At 36.0% G+C, this 18,395-nt stretch overlaps 1 protein-coding gene across 2 annotated transcripts in view; it reads left to right on the top strand.

Moving 5' to 3' along the window:
* LOC127832334 (uncharacterized) overlaps positions 1 to 16,616 on the top strand; it is a 51,023-nt gene extending 34,407 nt beyond the window's left edge. For both annotated transcript variants that reach the window (XM_052357737.1, XM_052357736.1), the window contains exons 5-12: positions 816 to 1,091; positions 3,794 to 3,967; positions 5,025 to 5,140; positions 7,295 to 7,508; positions 7,933 to 8,007; positions 9,229 to 9,399; positions 11,193 to 11,244; positions 15,052 to 16,616. In XM_052357737.1, the coding sequence (XP_052213697.1) occupies positions 816 to 1,091; positions 3,794 to 3,967; positions 5,025 to 5,140; positions 7,295 to 7,508; positions 7,933 to 8,007; positions 9,229 to 9,399; positions 11,193 to 11,244; positions 15,052 to 16,487 (2,514 nt within the window). In that variant the 3' untranslated portion in view covers positions 16,488 to 16,616. The remainder of the gene's footprint in view (positions 1 to 815; positions 1,092 to 3,793; positions 3,968 to 5,024; positions 5,141 to 7,294; positions 7,509 to 7,932; positions 8,008 to 9,228; positions 9,400 to 11,192; positions 11,245 to 15,051) is intronic.
* The last annotated feature ends 1,779 nt before the right edge of the window (positions 16,617 to 18,395 follow it).

Here is an 18,395-nt window from a genome sequence, read left to right as displayed (position 1 = left end):
TTAGTTTTGTTAGGAGAGCAGGATTAGGAGGAGAAATTAGGGTATAGATTTTCACTCATTTTTTAGGTTATTTTACATTAACTTCTTCATTTGTACATTGAATTACTTCAAATTTATACTGAACATCTCTTATGACAATACGGTCAATCTCAACTATGCATGGCCCCATTACCAACCCTGGGGCGTACCTGTGTCAAACATGCGGCGTGGGGATACCTGTCGGCCTCTGCCGCGCCATTTCTAGTTAACCTTTTGTGCTCAGAAGCAAAGTGAAAATTTACATGCAAACAGCAAAAAACAAAGAACAGTCTGCGAGTGACTTGCAGTCTGTTCAGGTTTTATGATGTTTGTTGCTCATCAGTTTACACATATGAGTATGTATTAGGGTTCCAAATGAAGGCTTTAAAACTTGAAACTAGGAAGATAGGTCTTATATTTAATTTAATTTTCTAAGGGACTACAAACGCGTCAAAGTGCGTATCTGAGTGGTAAAGGGGTAAAGTTATGTTCTGAGATAACTGATATTAATGCATATGCCTTAAGTTTTGTCCCAGTTTAGCCTGTGCAGTCCACACAGGCTAATCAGGGACAACACTTTCCCATTTTACTGGATTTTGGTTCAAAGATACTCCCTTTAAATGAAAAAAAACAATATAAAAGAAAAGCGGAAAATGTCTTCATTGATAAGCCTGTCAATGCCTCACAGGCTCATCCGGGAGGACACTTTGCGCACAATCATTTATCCGATTGGAAGTATTGTTAGCAATTTAAGACGACATAGAGCCGGTAATGGAGTGGTAAAGGATTAATTTCAGAGCAACATGGGAGCAGCCTCTCCAGCCATGCCGTCATTTGAGCGCGTCAAGTCAGTGGTCGAGGATGGTGCCCGGTCGCCGCACATGTGTGACCTGAGTTTGGAAGAGCGGGAGATGGCGCAAGCCCTGCTTAGCGTACCCGCTTACACGTACAAGGAACTCAGCCAGGCTACGGACGGGTTCAGCGCCTCCCGAAAGCTTGGTCAGGGAAAGTATGGTGTTGTCTATATGGGCACTGTAAAGAACACGAAATGTGCGGTGAAGAAACTTATCAGGGTAAGAATAATTATTGTATCCCCAACCCTACAAAGTTTTAAGGGCATATGTTGAGTAACTTTGTTGATAAGTCTGCATATAATGTTAGAAGTTAGTGCAAGAGGTTAAATGGAAACTTCAAATTCATTGTCCCCATTAAGTGTGGATGTGCAAGACACTTTTATGCTCCTTGATCCACACATGTCTGAGTTATTTTCCCTTGAACATAGCTGACAGAGTGGAGCAGCGTTATTTCCCATGTTCGTTTCAAAGCTCTACATGATGGCTGGTAGGGATTCCTTTGTTTGTATGTGTTCATCTCTTGTATGGACTTATTATGGGAACACCTTTGGCAGATGGATGAGCTTGCTGGAGGCCTGGCAATTTGGAGGGCTTTAACAATCAGAGTATATGACTGTCCTTGACCTTGTTTAATGGAAATTTATTGATCATGAGAATGGGAAATTACAATGTGCAATATATCTATTGTAGTGTAAGATTGCAATTGTAATGCCTTGAACTTTGGTGGTGATGAGATCTAAATTGACAATCTGTAAAGTTCATGTTTGAGTTTCGTTTTAGTCCATCAATTTTTGGCTAAGTTACAGGCCTTGGACTTAGATATTTTTTCTAGTATATGTTTTTTGTAGACTTTTTTCCAAAACACTTACAGATATTATCATTTTTGGTGTGTAAGTCTACAATAACAATTTTCCGCAATATTTTGTATAACTCTTGCACATACTTATCTTATTTCTGGTGTGTGAGTCTGCCTACATAAATTACAGAATGATCATGGTCAAGTTTCCTTCCAGTCCATAGATTTTTTACCAAGACCTTGGCCTTCATAATTTTTAGAAAAAAATGTCTGCTTTGCGGCTTCAAAGTGCATTAGGGGGCAGTATTTATTATGTGTTTTTTTCCTGTTTTAATCTTGTATTATTATTATTTTACCTTTAGACATGATGATGTGTTAGACATATATTTTTTATGCATCTTAAATTTATAAAATGTATTGACAGAGTCAATTTTTGTAAGCATACAATTCCAGCTGTAAAGTGACTTCCTACTTGAATTCCTACGCTTCAAAACTGCAAACCCATGGATATGACCACAAAAAAACAACAAGTTATTTTATGAAATAAACCTCTCGTTAACTGTTGTTTTTAAACTTTAGTATGGGAATGTACTTGAATGTACTTGAAATCACAATGTGGTATCTACTTGTAAATTCAGGGAGTGACACTTAAATAAATCACTCTAACTTTTCTGTTTCACAGTATTGTGTCCAAAGAGTCTGAAAAAAACATCAATTATCATTACAGAATTCATTCTAAGGGGATATACTTGAATCATGATGAAAGTCCCTCAGTCTTGTCAGCAGGCGTTCTCCTTAACCTACATCATTCAAACTTTTCTGGTATTGTCCCTAAAGATATGAATTTGTTCATGTGCCATTTTTCTGCCCTTTTACAACTTAAACATTCTATAACATGATATTTATAAATAAAGGTTTATAGAAAAATAACTTGTCTTGAACCATAGGGTTTGTACTTTTTGTATTCAGTATTCAGTATATAACATCATATACCGGCTTTAGTCCTCAGTCAAGTTTTCTTACATCATGTCTGTGGGGTAAGCACTGGCCTCACTCTATGATTGCAATGTTATATAGCTTTATATTGCACAATAACTTAGAATATGAGCCGCGTTCTGAGAAATCTGGGCTTAATGCATGTGCGTAAAGTGTCATCCCAGATTAGCCTGTGCAGTCCGCACATGATAATCAGTGACCACACTTTCCGCCTAAACTTAATTTTCAGTAAGGAGGGACTTTCTTGAAACTAAAAAGCGGAAAGTGTCGTCCCTGATTAGCCTGTGCAGACTGCCTGTGTCAATTGTCAATATATTCAATATTATGCTAAAGTATCGGCAATGAGCCTTTCACACTATGTGCGAATATTGGGTTGGGTAACAACGTAGCAATACTACAAACTGACTAACCATCTAAAAAGTGGTGATCCGAGGAACAGCAGTCACCAGTCGACAACAGTTAATTTTGCAATTTCCCTTGACTGACAGCTGTTCTTAGTTTTGACTGTATTAGCTGAACAATTAAACTAAATATTACTTTCTTAAACAAACTTAAATAGTGAAATATGAATGCTTTTATTTAGAGAATACTTGGAATGAAATTCCATGAAAAGCTCATAAAAGTTGTAATAAAAAAGATTAAATCTGAGCCTCACTCTGAGAAAACAAGGTTAAATACAACCATACAACCAGATTAGCCTGTGCAGTCTGCAAAGTCTAGGACAAAACATTCTGCTTCTTTAGTATTTCCTTTGAAAGAAGTTTCTTCTTAGCAATAATCCCGTTCATGCAGAAGTTGTCGTCCCTGATTAGACTTTGCAAACGCACAGGCTTATCTGTTCAGACACTTAAAGCACATGAAATAAACCATGTTTCCTGAGAGCTTTGCTAATATATTAACCCTTTGAATGCTGGGAAATTTGTCTTCTGCTAAAATGTCGTCTGCTGAATTTCTAAAATAAGCATTTTCTTCGATTTTTTTCAAAGAATACTATCAGAATAGCAAACAGTTTGGATCCTGATGGGACGCCACGTTCTGTGGCGTCTCATCTGGATCCAAACTGTTTGCAAAGGCCTTTAAAATTCGGTTCCAGCACTGAAAGGGTTAACAAAATCCTTGACAATTGCAGCAAAAACAAGATGAGGCGATGGCCTATCACATGTGCTCAGAGCTGAAGGCACTAAGTCGCTACCACCACGAGAATCTAGTGACCTTGTATGGTTACGCTCTCGATAACGACGAAGTCTGTCTTGTGTACCAGTACCTGGTTAATGGATCCTTGCATGATAACCTCCACTTGAAGGTACAGAGAAGCTTTGTTGTTGTTTTGGTTTTGGTGAAAGATCATATTTTGTTTCTTTGTTTATTTTTGAAAAAATATCATAAGCTTTTTTTATACCCCCTAACAAGAAGGGGCATATAGCAGTTGCACTGTCTGTCTGCACAAATCACTTAGTGCCAGAATTCTGTCAGAATATTCCCGTCACAGCCATTACTTGTCCATGTATAGATGGATTGAAAAAGAACTTGGCACAATTGTAAACAATCTTTTGAGGACGTGCCACATGTAACACCCGTCTCCCTACCTTTAAGGTCAAGGTCATATTCAGAGGTCAAAGGTCAAAATTGGCCATCTAATAGCTTTAGCATACCTTTCTCAGTCCTACCTTTGGCATTTATTGATGGATTATAAAATAAATGAGGAAAATCTCAATCATCATAAGATGACATGTCATATGTAACATCCGTCTACCTACATCAATGGATAAGGCCATGCTTATAGGTCAAAGGTTTAATTAAATTGTAAAATAGCTAAAATAGTCATTTCATAGCAGCACTTGCCATACATTGATGGATTTCAAAATGTAAACAGTCGTATGACACATATTCTGGATTGTAACTTTGTTATTAGTTATTTATTTGAAAATATCTTTCCACTTATGACCACCCTTTGTGTCCACTCCTCAAAGGTGAAGCTCAGACAGAGAGGTCAAAAGTGGGCTTTGGTCATAGAATAGTGGTGATCAAGCATGTTTTCACATTAATTGTGCTTGTAGGTAAATGGGTTCCCTAGGGACACAAGTCTTGTTTGTGTCTATATGCAGTATATTGTGTATATGCTTAACAGAATGATCCATGTATTTTCCTTATTAGGTTTTTGTTAGATCAGAACAATATGTAAAGGGTAACGTTTTTTAACTGTCACATCTTTTGTTGTCTTGAAATCAATATTGATTTCTGTGTGCTTTAAAGCCATTTTTTTAAAGAATGTCTGCCTTATGTTTTTTTTATGTTTGATACTTCTGATAAACATTTATAAACATGTTCATTTAAATTAATTTGTATTAAAATAATTCCAGAAATCTCCAGTTTTGTCGTGGGAGAGGCGAGTATCAATCTTAAAGGGAGCAGCCTGTGGTCTTCAGTTTTTACACAGCGTTGATAAAAAACCTGTCATACATGGAGATATTAAAAGGTTTAATATTTTATCTGTCAGTTTGAGTATGTATAAAATGAGCAGTTTTGTGTGACAAAATGGATTAGACGGGAAAAGCACAATCCTGTTTATTTTTAGCTCACCTAAACCCATCATGCACATGGTGAGCTGTTGTGATCGTCTTTTGTGTGCTACTTTTCCTGCATAGTTGGTCATCATTTGTGAGCACTCTAGAAACCGCATTTATTGCCCAATCTTAAACTGTATTGCACAATTTAGTCTACATATCTTTATTGATTTCATCATAATCATTTGTTAATGGAACAAGATGATTTTTATGTGTTTAGTTGCCGGTAAACCCAAATAAACAAACAAAACAAATATTGCCCCATCTTCATGAATCTTGGTAAGATTTTACGTTCTAATAATATATTGGCCCAGTTAGAAACTGTTATTTTGGGTCAAAACAAAAGGTTACTTGGTAAAATTTAAAGAAAGCTTGTCTATTGCAAAAGCTCTTGAAGAAAGCCTGGTCAGAAAAATTTAGTTCCTTGGGGTCTCAGATGAGCGCCTAAAGCCCTTTGGCCTTTTTTTACTGATATAATATTGATTTGCTTACTCATATCACATCTGACAGGGTCAGTAAGAAGCCATGTAATGTCAAACATCCCCCCTTTGCAAGCAATCTAGCCATGTAAAACATCCCCCTTTGCAAGCAATCTAGCCATGTTAAAAATTTCACATTTGCATGCAATCTAGCCATGTAAAACATCCCCCCTTTGCAAGCAATTTAGCCATGTAAAACATTCCCTATTTGCAAGCAATCTAGCCATGTTAAGCATCCCCCTTTGCAAGCAATCTAGCACTGTAAAACATTCCCCTTTGCAAGCAATCTAGCCATGTCAAACATCCCCCCTTTGCAAGCAATCTAGCCATGTCAAACATCCCCCCTTTGCAAGCAATCTGGCCAGGTAAAACATTCCCTTTGCAAGCAATCTAGCCATGTAAAAAATTCCCCATTTGCAAGTAATCTAGCCATGTAAAACATTCCCCCTTTGCAAGCAATCTAGCCATGTAAAACATTCCCCATTTGCAAGCAATGTAGCCATGTAAAACATCCCCCTTTGCAAGCAATCTAGCCATGTAAAACATTTCCCCTTTGCAAGCAATCTAGCAATGTAAAACATTCCCTATTTGCAAGCAATCTAGCCTTGTAAAACATTCCCACTTTTCATGCAATCTAGCCATATAAAACATTCCCCCTTTGCAAGCAATCTAGCCATTAAACAAATCCCACTTTGCAAGCAATCTAGCCATGTAAAACATTCCCTCTTTGCAAGCAATCTAGCCATGTAAAACATTTCTCCTTTGCTAGCAATCTAGCAATGTAAATGAAAGTTCTATTGGTAAATAAATTGGAAATCTGTTGCTTGAATCTAGGATAAGTGGGATAAGTGTTTTTTTTTCCAAAGTCTAGCAGAATCTGGGATAAGTCTATAAGTAGTTAACACAAAAATCTTTTTATGCCCCCGGATCGAAAGATCGGGTGTATATTGTTTTTGGCCTGTCTGTCATTGTATGTGTGTGTGTGTCCCAAAACTTTACCCAAAACTTTAACCTTGGTCATAACTTTTGCAATATTCAAGATAGCAACTTGATATTTGGCATGCATGTGTATCTCATGGAGCTGCACATTTTGAGTGGTGAAAGGTCAAGGTCAAGGTCATCCATCAAGGTCCAAGGTAAAAAAAACAAATTCAAAAACTTTAACTAAAACTTTAACCTTCTTCATAACTTTTGCAATATTGAAGATAGCAACTTGATATTTGGCATGCATGTGTATCTCATGGAGCTGCAAATTTTGAGTGGTGAATGGTCAAGATCAAGGTCATTCTCCAAGGTCAAAGGTCAAATTTATGGCTTCAAAGCGTCGCAATAGGGGACATTGTGTTTCTGACAAACACATCTCTTGTTGAAATTTAAGAAACTTTTACAAATACTCAATAGCAAAAGACTCTACTTAAAAACCCTGCTTACATATGTTCAACTGACAATCTCCTTGGATCTAGAAAAGAATTAGAAATACCACTTGACAGGTGTTAGCTTTCCACATAGCACTCTAAACATATTGGGGATCCTTGATTTTCCCCTACATATTGTTTAACCAAAGTGTTTCCTGTCTACTGGTTCCAGTTCCAATATTCTGCTGGATCAGTATTACGAGGCAAAGATTGGTGACCTGGGGCTAGCACAGCAGGCTACTGGCGGTGAGGTGACGGGGAAAATGACTCACATTACCAAGAAGAACACGAGCGCTCAGGACTACACAAACATGGCTTATTATGCGCCTGAGATTAAACGTGGAAACGTGTTCTCAGTCAAAGGAGATACTTATGCCTTTGGAGTGGTATGCACATTTCTTTTTTTATCTTTTGCATGAAAAGGATGCTTAACATTTTGACATGTTTGCATTTAGTCTTTTGTTTTCTTTTGTTATCAATTGTCCTAATGCTTAAAAAAGTTATGATTGTCTTTCTTGTCTATGAAAATATAAATGATATTTTCTGAGTTAAATGAAAAACTTGTGTTAAATTAATGTACTTCATGGTGCATAATAATCTTATACTCCAGTTAAGACTCATCAATACAAAAATCTCAATATTGTATGTATTTGCACTAATCACTGACAGCTAGAATACAATAGACAAAGAAGTTTATACACAATTATTTATGAGATGGAGGGAAACTAATTCTTGACACGTCATTATAATGACGCAAGGAGAAAAGTGATGTAACCATAGTGACTGACTAATGTTGCATTTTCTGTGCAGGTGATGTATGAAGTCCTAACTGGGGAGCCAGCCTATGATGACAGGAAGGAAGGGGCTGTTGGGGACAAGTACCTGGTAGGCCTGGGCCTATATTCATCAACACATTCTAAGCATTAAGAATAAAGAATAGACTTAGACCCAAAGAAACATATTCCAGCGGTTGAATATATACAGGCTAAAATGATGCTGATGCCATTTATAAGCTGTTCTGAATATAGAATGTTGTCATTAAAGGTGTTTTATGCCGTGATATAATTCACTTTAAAGTAGTTCTTAAACATTAGTTTTAAGAATATTCTTTATTTTTAGCTCGGCTGTTTTCGGAGAGCCAGCTTGTTGTCCGACGTCCGCGTCGTGCTAAAACCTTAACATTTTGTTAAGGTTTTGAACATTGGCTCTAAAATCAAATTGCTTCCACCGACAACTTTGAAACTTCATATGTAGATGCACCTTGATGAGTTCTACACGCCACACCAATTTTTGGGTCACTAGGTTGAAGGTCAAGGTCACTGTGACCTCTAAACAAAAAAAGAAAATTCTGACAAGCTTTTATTTATTAAAAACTGCACCTGCAGCCGAGCCTGGCACTGGTTATGCAGTGCTCTTGTTTGTCTACACAACACAAGCGGTCCGTGGCTGATTCAGGATATATTCAATGTTGCTAAAGAGCGCACTGGAAAATAATTGATAGTTTGCATTATAGTTTGTAATCTTGCGCCATGAAAATAATTTGGCTAACAATGGAGGGAGATAAATTCCTGTCTTAAGTGAAATTGAAGTTTTCTCCTCCATGCCATAAGCTAAAAATGAGAATATGGTAAAGCATATTATGACCATTTTGTCAATTGTTTGATATAAAAAACAATTTAGCCACGTCATAGAAAATGGGTCTGAAGCCATATGCTGTCAGGGTAGCTCGGAGGCAGTCTGCGCTCCTTGTGCTTGTTAGAATTGTTTAGCCACAGCCAAGTTTGAGATACTTAAATTGTGGCTTGTCTGTACATTTGATTACAAAGTTGTATAAATAAATAAAGACAAACAAAGTTTATTTGTATAATGAAGAATAACTTCAAGTGTTAATTAGAAACACCTGAGTGTTTTTTTTCAGGACTTTTGTTTAAAAAAAATCTTTAATCTTACTATGTTGGAATAATCTTTTCAGAATTGTAAAACGTACATGCAGTAAAAATATTGCAATTAGTATTTTGATGATAGGCTTATGTTAAATAAAAACAACTCTCGTCTTTATTAAATCAAAATAAGCTACTGAATAATCAGCGCTTGACCAAATTTTAGGCAAGTTACATTGAGAATGCATTGGAGGAATCACCAGACATGGATGTGCAGAAATGTTTCCAGGACAGGAAACTGAAGGAAGGATTTCCGTCCGATACATTTCAAACGCTGTTCCAGTTAGCAGGAAAATGTGTGAAGACCTTAAAGAAGGATCGCCCATCAATGGTTGAGGTAGGTTGCTCTCCTGTTTCTATTTATGGGATGGTCTAACTATTCAAACAGTTCAGTATTCTATTTAGTTATTGCCATTCCAACAGTTATAACTTTGTGTGAATATTTGCAAATTTTAATCCCCCCCCATGACTTTTTAGCTCGACTATTATATATAAAATATATATAGTGGAGCTATCCTACTCACCCCGACGTCGGCGTTAGCGTCTGCGTTAGCGTGCAAATGTTAAAGTTTTCGTTCTACCCCAAATATTTTCTTTGTCCCTTGGCATATTGCTTTCATATTTTGCATACTTGTTTACCAACATGACCCCAACCTATAAACAAGAGCAGACAACTCTGTCAAGCATTTTGTTATAAATATGGCCCCTTTTCCACTTAGAATATGCAGCAAATGTTAAAGTTTGCGTACTGCCCCAACTATTTTCAATGTCCCTTGACATATTGCTTTGATATTTTGCATACTTGTTAACCATCATGACCCCAACCTATAAACAAGAGCAGACAACTGTATCAAGCATTTTGACAGAATTATTGCCCCTTTTATACTTAGAATATGCATATTATTGATAAATCTATGTTAAAGTTTGCGTACTACCCCAAATATTTCCTATATCCTTTTACATATTGCTTTAATATTTTGCATACTTCTTTACCAACATGACCCCAACCTATAAATAAGAGCGGACCACTGTATCAAGCATTTTGACATAATTATTTGCCCCTTTTACACTTAGATAATTGAACATTTTGCTTAAATTGCCATAACTTCTTTATTTTTGATCACATTTATTATTACTTTGACAAAACAACACTTACCTGAATACCACAATAGATTCCACCCAAACAATACCCCACGCCCCTACCCAGAATCCCTTCCCCCCCATTTTTTTTTTTTAAACATCATCTAATATATTACCACACACCATATTATACCCCCCTCTCACCCCCCCAACCCCCCTACCCCCCAATTTTTTTTTAAACATCATCTAATAAATTACCACACCACACATTATACCCCCCTCTTATCCCCCTACCCCCCAAAAAAAACTTTTTTTATTTTTTTTTTCCTTTTTTTATTTTTGAAATTGAATATTGAATATGACAAATTTCCCCATGATGGCTTACGTTATACTGTCAAGCACTGGAATAGTCGAGCGCGCTGTCCTCTGACAGCTCTTGTGTCATCCTGTGTTGAGACTGTGTTTGTTAACAAGAAGCCTGATTTCAGACTGTTAGATATGAACTCTGGTGTATATTGACAGAAAAACTACTTTAGATTAGATTAGATTTGTTTACTTTTCGTAAATTGTGCCATGGTTAGTTAGTCCCAAGTAATAAATACATAAATGGAGAAGGAATTGTCATATACTTGTTACATGTGGCTTGTTGTTAGAGTCTCTTCTGCTTGTTTCTAAATACAGTGAGTGATTCTTGTTGAACAGTTGTTATTAGCTCGGCTGTTTTCGGAGGTATTGTCAACCTTGACATTTTCCTCTAACGTCAAATTGCTTCCACCTACAACTTTGAAACTTCATATGTATATGCACCTTGATGAGTTCTACATGCCACACCCATTTTTGGGTCACTAGGTCAAGGTCACTGTGACCTCTTAAAAAAATAAAATCTAAAAAGCTTTCGCAGCCGAGCGTGGCACCCGCTATGCGTTGCTCTTGTTGTTTTTTTTATTCTACCATTTGAAGTAAATTATGTTTCAAACGTATAGAAGAATAAATATTAATTGTATAAATGTGAACATATTACACAGAACATGTAAATATGTATATTTTCAGGTGTTCACAGAAATTGAACCCTGTGTCTTGCCAGACTACGTCAACATTCAAGGTTTGTTAAAAATAGAATAATGGGTCAGTGTTGATTATAGATCAGGTTTATCATGCTTGGCACGAAAACGAAAAAGCACTCGCCAAGGCTCGTGCTTTTTATTTTCTAAGCCTCGCATGATAAACCTGATCTATAATCAACACTAACCTATTATTCTCTATGTTTGAGTTTTCTTCACAGAATACAAGAATTTGTCTTAATGTCCTTTGGAGAGATAAATAGGAGTGTCACAATATTAGATATCCATACTAGATGAATGTGAAGAGGTTTAATCATGAATGGGATATGAAATCACGCATCTTAACTTGTGGGCGTTGGTTATTCGACAACAAACTATGACCAACAAGTATTATTTTGATTTTAACACGGCTTTTTCATGAGTTTTATGCCTAATATGTCTCTTAGATAAAATTAACTATTTCTTACAAAGCTCCCCCAATACATCATTAGCGGTGGATGTTCCATTAATTTATGCATTCATTATACCCCCACAAGCGAAGTTTAGGAGGGTATATTGGAGTGAACTTGTCTTTCGGTTGGTCGGTCGGTCTGTCTGTCGGTCAGTATTAAGTGTCCCATCTCTAATTCAATTAGTTTTCATCTGATCTTCACCAAGCTTGGTCAGAAGTTGTATCTACATGATGTCTAGGCCAAGTTCGAATATGGGCCTTGCCGGGTCAAAAACTAGGTCACGGGGTCACTTAGTGAGTTTTAAACATTCAGCATGTTGTCCGCTCTCTAATTCAAGTAGTTTTCATCCGATCTTCACCAAACTTGGTCAGAAGTTTTATCTAGATGATCTGAAGGCCAAGTTCAAACATGGGCCATGCCAGATCTAAAACTAGGTCACAGTGTCACTTAGTACGTTTTACACATTGAGCATGGTGTCCGCTCTCTATTTCAAGTAGTTTAAATCCGATCTTCACCACACTTGGTCAGAAGTTGTAACTAGATGATGTGTAGGTCAAGTTCGAACATGGGCCGCTCCGGGTCAAAAACTAGGTCATGGGGTCACTTAGTGTGTTTTAAACCTCACCATGTTGTCCGCTCTCTAATTCAAGTAGTTTTTATCCAATCTTCACCAAAATTGGTCAGAAGTTGTATCTTAATAATGTTTAGGGCAAGTTTGAATATGGGTCATGCCGGGTCAAAAACAAGGTCACGGGGTAACTTAGTGCGTTTTAAACATCACAATGTTGTCCGCTCTCTTATTCAAGTAGTTTTCATCCTATCTTCACCAAACTTGGTCAGAAGTTGTATTTAGATGATGTCTAGGTCAAGTTTGAATATGTGTCATGCTGGGTCAAAAACTAGGTCACAGGGTTTCTTAGTGCGTTTTAAACCTCACCATGTTGTCCGCTCTCTAATTCAAGTAGTGTCATCCAATCCTCACCAAATTTGGTCACAAGTTTTATCTTAATCATCTCTAGGACAAGTTTGAACATGGGCCATTCCGGGCCTAAAACTAGGTCACATGGTCACTTAGTGCTTTATTAACATTCAGCATGGTGTCCGCTCTCTAATTCAAGTAGTTTACATCCAATCTTCACCAAACTTGGTCAGAAGTTGTATGGAAATGATCTTAAGGCCAAGTTAGAACATGGGCCTTTCTGGGTCAAAAACAAGGTCAAGGGGTAACTTGAGCATGGTGTCCGCTGTTTTTTGTGGAGACGACATGCAAAATATTATATGTCAATGGGGCATGTGGGGGTATTTGTCACGTCTGTGACAAAGCTTTAGTTTTCATTAAACATGTTTAGTCCAATACAAAAACTGACAAGCAAAAATGGATACATAAAGATAAACCAAACACTACTTTTTTGTGAGCTATACCAAAAACAAATTCAACATATATTGTTTATGAGTTGTTGAACATTGAATGATTTGATTTGTTCATCGGTAACATCAACAAAGATTTCTAAATTGCATTATTTCATGTTTGTACTACTGTGCAGTAGATTGATATTGTGTAGATGCACAGAGTAGCATGTATCACAACAAACTACTTGTTTAACTGTGTTCATATATTGTAGTTTAAAATGTTGCAGTGTTTAAATTGATTGTGCTAGAAATAAATCAGGACTAAGACGATGCTGCAGTTATTTAGATAGTACAATGTATTTTGTAGCAATACTACCAACTGACCAAGCATCTAAAAAGTGGTGGTCCGAAAACAGCAGTCACCTGTCGACAAAGGTCACTTTGGCCATTTCCCTTGACTGACTGCTGTTCTCAGTTTTAACCCTATTTTGAAACATGATGCTCATTGATAAATGTTAAATTTTCACACTGGGGGTAAATGCATTAAGGGCGTGCATTGAATATATTAGCTCAACCCATAATTATTGCACAATTATCTATGGTTTATTTTGTTCATTATATAAGTTTGCACATTCATTGTTTGATTAATTTTGCTACAGGAATTAAAGGGACCTTACCACAGATTTTGGCATGTATTGAAGTTTGTCATTAAATGCTTTATATTGATAAATGTAAACATTGGATCAAAAATTGCCCCAGTGAAAAAAACAAGAATAAAATTACAGAATGAAAAAAAGTAACCTTCAACTGAGCTCAAACCACTGACCCCTGGAGTAAAAGTCTATGGCTTGGACCACTCGGCCATCCGTGCTCATATGTATTAAGTGATGAATTTTATACTTTATATAAGCAATCCTCGTAGTGTCACAAAATATAACGAAAACAACAGAACTCTTCAAATTATTCAATCGTTTCGTGTTGCAAAGTTTTATAATTTTCAGGTTTTTAAATCGTCAAAAGTTGCAAATAATGGATATTTCAGAGTATGGTAAATGTTCAGTATTACTGTTTTTAGATCACCTGAGCACAACGTGCTCATGGTGAGCTATTGTGATCGCCTTTTGTCCGTCGTGCGTCGTCAACATTTACCTTGTTAACACTCTAGAGGCAACATTTATTGTCCAATCTTCATGAAACTTACTCAGAACATGTGTCCCAATAATATCTTGGACGAGTTCGAAAATGGTTCCGGTTGATTGAAAAACATGGCCGCCAGGGAGCGTGGCAGTTTTCCTTATATGGCTATAGTAAAATCTTGTTAACACTCTAGAAGTCACATTTATTGTCCGATCTTCATGAAACTATGTCAGAACATGTGTCCCAATAATATCTTGGACGAGTTCGAAAATGGTTCCGGTTGGTTGAAAAACATGGCTGCCAGGGGGCGTGGCAGTTTTCTACGAATTTGCTTGTTCTAAATGAAACTAGGTCACGAGATCAAATATTTACAAAAGAATGTTACCACTATAGAGGCCACATGGCTGTTCAGATGAAACTTGGTCAGAAGCTTTATCTTGAAGATATGAAAGCTATGTTTGCATCTAGATGAAGTGGTGTTAAAAACTAGATTACCAGGTCAAGTCTTCTTTAATTGACGTCCGTGAACACAGGTTAGAGCTTAACATCATGGCCCTCTTGTTCAATTTTGTGTTCACCAACACACTTTTTCTGCGTACTATTGTTTACAGTATTATTAATATATTAGTATACATATACTGTATACTGACCTCCAAACGCACAGACAAAGACCAAAAATTAATACCAGAAGAAAAGTAAAAAAGAAACAACTTTCTTATCAGTATTTTCAAGTTAAAACTGTGAGTAAAATGGTTTGTATTAGGTACAAAAGTGATCAGGAATACCTGGTAAATGATTAGGAACTCTACTTTCAGTTCTTTACTTCCCAGTATGATATTGACAGATCCATCAGATCATCACAATAACATTCAACTCCTGTAGCCACGTATTTGTTCTTCATTTTTTCAGACCTGAAGACCAAAAATGATTCAGTTGACCAAGAAACCAAGGTGGGACAGGACTGCAAAAATGTTGATTCCTCCCTGCCCTTAAATGTGTCGTTTACCAGCCAGGGGTCAATGGGGTCGAACCTGAAAGCACCCCCAGAGCCACCCCGCCCGGTCGGGAATCAGCTTAAGAGTCCAGTGGACTTGCTGCCCAAAAACCAACCAATTCCAGAGGCATTTCGGCTGCAGATTGAGCTCGATAAGAAGAAAGAGAAATTGGCTCATTATGAAAACATCGGAAAAGTGGCGGATAATTTTGAGAAATGCAGTCTTGAAGAGGGGATGTATAAGTCAGATACAAAAAAGTTGGCTGAAATTGAGAGATCTGACAGAGAATTTGACTGTCAAAAAGTGAAAACTGAAAAAAGTTATGTCTTGGAGACTGGTGACTTTAACATCCAAAAGCAGCAGTTTTTGGTTTTGAAAGACAGCAACCATGGTCATGTTTTACATGTTGATGAAAAGTTACTGGAGTCTGAACAACAAGTTGCTTTTGTGAAAAATGCCTCCCTAAAGGACTCTCATGACTACGTGAATATTCCTCAGACCGTCAACAGCCTGTTGGAAAAAGATGCCCAAGAAAATAAAGACTCGCTTTATTCTGGCGAGGGTCAGAAGCCAGTTGAACATGACGATAATACTATTGAGAGTGCACTGTCTTCACTATCTGGGGCATGCAGCTTGCCGTGCCCGGAACCAGATCCGGTCGACAACATAAACCGGGAACTTAATGAAATTACTAAAAAGGCTAAAAATCTTAACAACTTCTTGCCAGGCTTGTTTGACACGTTTGATTGGGCAAAGAAAGAACAGAACCTTAACAATACAGAGGGTTATGATGAGATGGATTTGGATGAGGAGTTTGAATTTCAATTTGGCGAGACTGTGGATTCTGACCAAAGCACTCTCATGAACAGTGATCATGAAGCATACAACAGCCAAGATATTGATGATGACGATCTGTTTACATCAGTCGGTCCCAGTTATGAGAACGTACCTGGTAAAATCTCCAATTGTGAAACTAAAAACAACATCGACAAACATCGTGACAGATTGAATGTCTACCAGGAAATGGCCATAGAGTATGAAAATGATGAAAATGACGACGACTTGCAGGAAAGGGCTGTGCACAATAACACAGATGAACCTTGTGGGGAAAATCAAAACAGCGAAGACAATTCAATAAAAAGTGTTCATCTGCCAGAGCATTTTCCATTTAAGAAACAACCGTCCAGCAAATTGGCAGACTTTCCGAAATCTCAAATTGGCAAAGTACAGGGGGGTGCAGAGCACAATATTGGTGCAGGGCAAGGCCATGTCAATTCAAGTATGATCCAGTACCTACAAAAGTCACAAATAAGGGTTGCAAGCGAAGGGGATTGCCCAGAATATGTGTAATTTTGTAGACCTATTGCTGCATATTGAAGGGTTCATATAGTAATTTCACGGTGGCAGCATTTCTGTCAAGTAATTAACATTCTTTTGTTATGTTGTTTGAAAAAAAAAAGAAGACAATATATATATTTTTATATTGCTTTTTGATTGTAAAAATGCTAATAGAAAGTTAGTAATGCTCTCAGGCTAAACAAATTGCTACTTTAGATAAATGCATGAATATCGCAGTACCTCTATGACAATACTTTAAATGGTAACAAATATTATTATGTAAATAAATGCTCCAATTTCAGGTGTCCATCGTGTACTTAAATTGATCTCTCAATATATTCACTATATACAGACACTTGCAGCAAACTTTGTAATTAAGTTGTAATAATCTTATCCAAAGTCCCATCTGTTAAAGACTTACACAAATGTATGAAAACATACATTAGAGAATATTTTCAACCACATGTACTCTTTATCTTGAAATAAAGTGTACAAAAATTATATAATGAAAATAACAAAACTAATAAAAACATTTTTGTTTAAGTTTCATGTACTATACTGGTGTGTTGTATTTATATATATATATATATATATATATATATATATATATATATATATATATATATATATATATAATTTGAAACCAGTTTTATTTGCTGTTGCAATCATATCTTATTGTTGTTTATATCTTCATAGTTTACTGCATGTTTTGTATAGCATTTGTTATTTTCAGACCAGCCATTTTATCATTTACTTTTATTGAATAATTCAAATCATTTAAACGGTTCATCATCAGGTAAATCATGTAGATATATAATGTTTCTGTGTATACTATTAATGTTATTTGTGCAATTAAACTACATTGGTATTTGCCATATATTTTAGTTTAATCATATTTTCAATGTCATATATTCATCATCATAATTCCTTTTATCATAATTTGGCTTGTTCATCATTATAATTTTCTACATAAAGTTTACTTTTAATACATACATGTCTTCATCACTTTATTTTGACTTCTACAGAAACTCATTTGAAATTTGCATTTTATATAAAACTCCACTTCAGATATTCAATTTAAGTTTTAAAAATGTCTTAAAGGTTAATATGTAAGGTCATTTGCTTATGCTCATTACTGTAACCTGCATTTGTAAAGATAAATAATCAGGTGCAAGTTTGTTTGCAAGTACATCTATCTGACGTCTTCATATTATTGAAACCTAAAAACACAGTCTGGCAGATCAATGACATAATATGAATAATTTCAATGTGATGATAATTTTAGCAGATGTCATTTGACAGCTCTTCTTTATTCTTACATCAGGAGTGTTCATCAACATATGTATCAAAGCTGCTCTCTTTTCAAAACCTCGAATGAAATGTCTGAGTATTGCCACATTTTCAATCTATGAATGATTACTTTGAAAATAATGATATTCTATGAAATAATTTTGATATTTGCTTTACCCTGATTAGGAATCAGTTTATATTAGTGCTCTTTATTTAACTTTTAACCTGTATTTTTGAAATTGTATTAACATACCAGTTGTTTTTATCAAAATGGCATACTTTATTTGGCTCCTTGTTAATGTGTTATATTTTAGATTTAGACTTTGATTGTTGTATTGTTATGATTTACATTTAACTTTTAACATGTTGGGTATATATAATATATATGTGTTAATGCACTAGATATTGCAATTAGATTAAGGCGATAACCTTAAGCTTATGTGGTGTTGTATTACTAATATTTTTTAAATTTCACAACTGTCGGAACTGTTGTTCATTCATTTTGTTTGGATATTCTAAGTATAACAAGCAACTGAAAGGATTTTTTATTTTTAATTATAAATATTAAGTGTTTGGATTTTCCATTTATAAATAGCAACATGCTTGTGTTCCTTGCGGAGACCATTTAAA

Source organism: Dreissena polymorpha, chromosome 5 (assembly GCF_020536995.1).
Source record: "Dreissena polymorpha isolate Duluth1 chromosome 5, UMN_Dpol_1.0, whole genome shotgun sequence".
Taxonomy (NCBI): Eukaryota; Metazoa; Mollusca; class Bivalvia; order Myida; family Dreissenidae; genus Dreissena; species Dreissena polymorpha.
This window is presented reverse-complemented; position numbering and strand designations above follow the sequence as displayed.